Source organism: Panthera uncia (assembly GCF_023721935.1).
Source record: "Panthera uncia isolate 11264 chromosome A3 unlocalized genomic scaffold, Puncia_PCG_1.0 HiC_scaffold_12, whole genome shotgun sequence".
Lineage (NCBI taxonomy): Eukaryota > Metazoa > Chordata > Mammalia > Carnivora > Felidae > Panthera > Panthera uncia.
The window spans coordinates 21,531,508-21,537,742 of NW_026057579.1; the positions used below are offsets into that span (position 1 = coordinate 21,531,508).

The 6,235-nt window shown below is 36.4% G+C and overlaps 1 protein-coding gene across 3 annotated transcripts in view; it reads left to right on the top strand.

Annotated features, from left to right (window-relative positions):
• ATAD2B (ATPase family AAA domain containing 2B) overlaps positions 1–3,444 on the top strand; it is a 162,355-nt gene extending 158,911 nt beyond the window's left edge. For all 3 annotated transcript variants that reach the window (XM_049652475.1, XM_049652474.1, XM_049652476.1), the window contains 2 exons: positions 595–723; positions 2,598–3,444. In XM_049652475.1, coding sequence (XP_049508432.1) covers positions 595–723; positions 2,598–2,639 — 171 coding nt within the window. In that variant the 3' untranslated portion in view covers positions 2,640–3,444. The remainder of the gene's footprint in view (positions 1–594; positions 724–2,597) is intronic.
• The last annotated feature ends 2,791 nt before the right edge of the window (positions 3,445–6,235 follow it).

Consider the following 6,235-nt stretch of genomic DNA (forward strand, 5'->3'; position numbering starts at 1 on the left):
GGTTTTGATGGTTTCCTGTCTCACATTCAGGTCCTTTATCCATTTTGAGTTTATTTTTGTGAATGGTGTGAGAAAGTGGTCTAGTTTCAACCTTCTGCATGTTGCTGTCCAGTTCTCCCAGCACCATTTGTTAAAGAGACTGTCTTTTTTCCATTGGATGTTTAAAGATTTTATTTTAAAGTAATCTCTACATCCATTGTGGGGCTTGAACTCACAACCTCGAGATCAGTAGTTGTATGCTCTTCTGACTGAGCCAGCCAGGTGTTGTCCCCCCATCGTCAATTTTAAATTAATGGAAACACATTTCAATATGTTTGTAGTCAGTTGAACAAAGCTAGTTTTGATAATCTCTTGCTATAACCTAGGAATATAAGTGCTTTGGGGCTTCTAGTAAAAAAAAAGAGTTTTGTGTGTTTTGAGGGATTTAGAAAATGGTCTTGGTAATAAACTAAGCCCTAGAATCTTCTAAAATCAGGTGTCACTGTTACATTATAGCCTGTGGTGTCTCTTGCCTAACCATTTGAATATAACTGTTTCAGTGTGAACAATGAAAACAAACTTTATTTTATTCTCTTTTCTTCTAATTTTTCTTAGAAATTGCTTGATTTATTGGTAGATAAAAGCAACAATCTGGCAGTTGATCAACTTGAGAGATTATATTCTCTTCTTAGTCAGTGCATCTATCGTCATCGTAAAGATTATGACAAATCACAACTTGTAGAGGTAAGTGCTCAGTGCATCCTTAAACAGATACGTGCTTTTACTTGTCCACCCCACCTCCCCCAAAAAAGGGAAAAAAGTTAGTCTCTATCTTTCACCAAGTAACTGAAGAATGTTTTGAAGATTTAAGATTAGAAGACTCATTAAGAGTTATAGTTTGAAGAATAAAGCCTTACTGTATCATTTTGTCTCAGGACAGAAGTAATCTGAGATTCTTTGTTTATGAAAACACAGAAATTCGTGGTTCTGGGTTAGGAAATACACAGAAGAGCATGCCACAATTCTCTTGTCCCTTTCTTGTTACTGACATCACTAAACATATCACTTGGGCCAGTTGAATGTGGGAATGGCCTTACAGTCCTTACCAGTGCTATCAAGGCAGCCACTGCTGATTAAAGGAATGGGCCTGGGAAGTGAGATCTGTTTGCCACCCCATTAATGATTAGAAGAGAACTTAAAAGGCATCTCATTAATCAGATCTAGTCCTATGAAATGGCTGCACAAAGGAGTGCTTGTTCTTTTGTTTAGGCACTTTTAAAGTGAATTGTTCCCTTTCTAGACAACTTCGGGCCATAAGTGAGTTCTTCCTTATAAATAGGAACTCATATCTGTTCATACAATTTACATCATCAAGCCACACTTCTGCTTTTTGAAGTCATCTGAGCAAATAGAAACCCACTAAATGGCTAAGTGACTTAGACTCCCTGTTCATTTGCCTGTTAGCTTATTTATCTGGTGGTCTGGTTATTACATATTTATTGAATGCCTGTAGTTCCAGATACTGTGCTAGATGTTTGGGCTGCAAAACATGAATAAGACAGTCCCTGCTCTCCAGGAGCATTTCTAGTATATTAAAGATTTGTATGCAGAGGATGGGATTATTTTTCATGTGTAATAAGGAATATTGGACTTGAATCAAAGGAAGAGAGCAAAGTATGTGAATGTATATTTAAAAATTGAGGTCATATTGTATATTGTTTTATAACCTGACTTTTTTTTTCTTATTCAGTAATAAGATGATGAAACATTTAGCAAAAGTGATTTTTATTGATCATATATGAGAAATTTTTGATCAATGATAATCTGGCCTATTAATTGTATACAGAGATGTACCAGATGCCTTTGATGTATTTGACACTTGGCCATCTAAGTGAAATGTGTAGGGTAGAGTTCTTTACTACCCCCCACCCCCCACCCACCCAGAACTTGTTTGTTCACATGATTGACATTTGATTAGCTTGAATGTATTGAATACTCTTTAGTACTGAAACATTTTTCAGTAGGGGACTTGGACCTCTATAATCTAGGGGTTTTGTTTAGGGAGGGAAGGGAGCTATAGCAGAATCACCAGTGAGTGGCATTTCTGGTGGTGATGGCAGTGACTCTTTCTGGCTCTCTTTTTTTCCCTCCTTTTTTCTTTCAGCTCTGATTAGAGTGAATTGCAGTGGGAACAGGTGCATTCTACTTTGGGTACAAGTTTTACTAGGCTGAATACATTCATTTTGCTTTGGGAGAATATGAGTAAAGGAAGGACTCAGGCTCTGGAGTAAGGCTACCTATATTCAAATTGACTCTTTTGTTTATTAGCTGACAAATTATTTATATACATAAATCTCTCAGTACAATATCTGGCACAGTAAATACTCATTGAGTGGTACTAGCATCATCCATTCGCCTAAATATCCAATGGGAGGCATTTGGAAGTGTCCAGGGCAGATAAGATAGTCTTACAGAGAAGCTCCCATATTATAATTAGGAAAATAGTTAAAGCTTAACTTGTACCTAAATTTCTTTCTCTAAAAAGTTAGAGTGAATTTTCCCATAATACTTTTGTCCTTCCTTTAATAGATAACATGCACTTTTTTTTCCCCTTGTAGGAGATGGAAAGAACAGTTCATATGTTTGAGACATTCCTATGAACTTTTCAAGATGAGTGGTTTATCCTCTCCAATCTGCTCCTGACAGAGCAGTCTTCTGAGCCATTCAATTTCAAATTGCACCAATTATGTGCAGAGCCTTGGTGTAAAGTGCTCTCTCACTCATTCTTTCTCTCTGTTGAATTTGGTGCTATTGTCTCAGGTACCTGAAACCAACCAGCCTACAAGAACCAAACAGAACTTCAGAAACATGTTGTATTTTCCACAAATAAAAAATACAACCCCACAGATTGGAGATTTTGGTGCTACAGAAACTGCTCTCACTTCTGCTCCTCTTTTCGTGCACTCTCTTTTGGAGACTTCTCTCTTAGGGAGCAGACCAGCAAACTCGAGGAAACTGGATGGGGCAGTTCTCTAACTGTGTTGAATTGTTTAAACAGTGGGCAACCTGTTTTGTTTTTTGTTTTTGTTTTTTTCCTTCCCCTCCTTTCTGCTCCTTTTAGCGTATTTGTTTTTATTTTTTCCTCTGGGTAATGGACTGAAACCTGTTTTAGAGTTGGCTATGGTATATTCTGGTGGGAAACTGAAGAAACTGGATGAAATTAGATTAGGCTCTTTAGAACTGCCTTTAACGTGCCTTTTAAATTCATTTGAGAAAGATAAGGCTAAACAAAAGGATGGGCTTGTTTGTAGCAAATCAGTTAGAATGTCTCTTTGGTCACAACCTTGAAAATAAGTTTTGATACTCTGTGTCGTTGAGAGGCAACCAGTGTTTTGGTATAAAATGCCTATCTTGTTTTCAAAACTCAATCAAGACACTCATTAAGCCACATGATATATACTAAAATGGTAAGTTTTCCTGTATGGTCTGTTTCTGTTTAAGAAACATGTAATAAAACAACAACAACAAATACTACCCAGTCCACCAAAAAACTCACACGTTTCCAGCATTGCTGACAATGATGGCCAGAAAATAGATAGATGACATTTTTTTCTTCTCTCAGTGGCAATTTAATAGTTATTCATGTTTGAGTTCCCAGAGAAGAATGATTTCATGTATAGTAAATTGTTACTGTTTTGTTTTAAAGCCAGGACTTGCCAAATGGACAGAAAAGAGGAATTTGTCAGAAGCTCCATAAAGTTCATTTTCTATATGCATAGTTGCAGGTGAGCTCTGGTATGGTCCTTGAATTAATGGACATTAATGGACATTAACAGTATTAATGTTTAAATCCCTTACCATAAGCTTACCTTCACAACTATTCATTTTGATTGGAACCCGTTTTGGACCTTGTTGAGTGATTTCTCTGAATTGTACTTACCTAAAATTAATTATGGGTTACTAGTTTTACAAAAACTTTCTACAAATTTGGAGACACAGTCTAGGCAGTTGCAAAGAGGCAAAGGGAGTGCAGTGACATTTTTTTATCAGATGATTTTTAAACAAAAAAAGTAGAAAATTTTGACAAGTTGGCTTGATAACTTCATTCATTGTAGCCGTTAGCTGCCGGTGTGTCTTTCCAATATATGCAACACATATAGTTTGGGTTTTAATTAGAGCAAATGGTCTTGGACTACTGCAGAGATACTGAGCTACCTCAGCTTTTTGTATTTTAGTTACCAGTAGTGTTTACAGAGTCCTGTAATCACTTTGCCACCGTTTACACGCTGAAGCTAAGGTACTTGTCTCCTTGTCTCTGGCTGTTCGGAGTGTGCCCAATGCCAGCGCAGAAAGCACACTTTGGCCGTAGGCTACTGCAGTAATCTTAAGTGCTTCTTGGCATTTACATTAACATTTTGCGCCTTCTAATTATAGCTTAATTTTTTAAGAAATGCCACTTTTTTCTTTATACCTAGTCTATGAAGTTTTCATAATATTCAGTTAAGTCATGTAATTCAAGATGCTACCCGTGTAGACACACTGTATTTTTAAGGTGGGCAAGTGCGATTAACGATGAACCATTTTAAAGGGGAGGTTATTTGAAACCTCTAATTTGATTATTGGGAGGATTTTCATGCTTTCTTTAGTATTTATTACCATCATACCAGTTCAGACTATTTTACTGTCTAATACATTAGCATTTTGTATTTTGATGGAAATTGTTACAGAATTTAAAGATTTGATGAAATAAGATGTAGCAGATTTTTTGTAGCAAGTTTCTGCTAAAAGGGTTTTTTGCAAGTCTCAGGTTCTTGCTGCACTATTTTTTTTTAAATATTTATTCCAGTTACTCTAATTCAGAAGCATTCTGTTCAAGTAACAGCAGCACTTGTGAAAGGAAAAAAAAACCGCACATGTTCTTAGTAGGTTACTAAATTTGTACAAGTTAATTAAGATTTTAGCCATCAGTGGGTTTGACAAGGGAAATTTATTTATGTTTAGCATTAAAATGCTTCCAAAAGATCAAGTTTTTTTTATTTTAACCTTGATATAGATGGAGAAATAGGAGGCACCCTCAGTATGATAGGAACTGCCACTTTGAACAGTTTAGGTCTTAAAGAGAAAGCCAGTCTAATGCCAAGGGGAGAAAAATTAGCTGAAATTATATCAACTCCTCTGCTCCCCTTCTGCCCCCTCTCCCCCCCCAAAACCACACACTATACCAGTTTTGCTTACTTTACAGATATTTGGTGGTTCTATAGTTTAAAGCAGCTTGTGAAATTATCCAAGTGGACTCAATTTTGTTTACCTTTATGTAAGTTCTTAATTTTTGCTGTATAGCATTGGCAAAAATATGTACAAATTGACCTCTGTTCTTATTTCCTATTGTGAGCATTATAAATGATAGCTCCTATGTAAAACTTTGCTCTCAGATCAGTAAAATATGTATCACAGCACAGCCCAACAATGGTTAATGCTCAGCTGTGGGGACCATGGGAGCTTTTTGAAGATGATGGAACCGCACTAGGGTTGAAACTGATGGCTGTGGAGTTAATTGTGTTTTTGAGCTTGAATCTCACCTGTGATTAATTTTGTTTTGTTTTGTTTTATGTCCTTTCATGACTTGATTTCTCTCATATGCCAATGTATTTGTAGGTTTACTGGATTTTATTTTTAGGGAGTGGGGTGGTAATATCTTCCCATTTTTGATTAAGTTGGTTCAGCTATGGTGCTATTCGGTAGGTTATCTTCAGTGTCAGGTCCCGTAGCTGAATGCCATTGTTATTATAATTATTATTTGTAATCACATTGTAAGCTTGAATTTGGGCTTGTACCTGCATCTTTTGTATTTTGTACATTCAGTTATTTAGACTTTGGGAGTCCTCTTTGGTTTCGGTCACGTATGTCTACTTTGTAGATTAAGTAGACTTCATCAACTATGGTCTATTTTGGGTTTATAGTTTAATTTAGAATTGTGTTAAATTGATGTTTTGCATTTGACTTCATTTTACATTAGTTTGAAGTAAATTATTTAATTTTTGAATTCTGGAATTTTGAACATTTACTGTAATTTGTAATATAACTGCTGTGAAATACTTGAATAAAGATGGCAAGAAAAACCTGCCTTTCTTTAGCCTGATGATGATTACTGTTGGCTGCAGATGCAGTGCTACGTTCTAACCGAACTTGTCTGTTTTGCAGCTAGAGCCTAATGATGTTTATTAAGTACCGCCCCCCCCCCCCCCCCCCCCCCCCC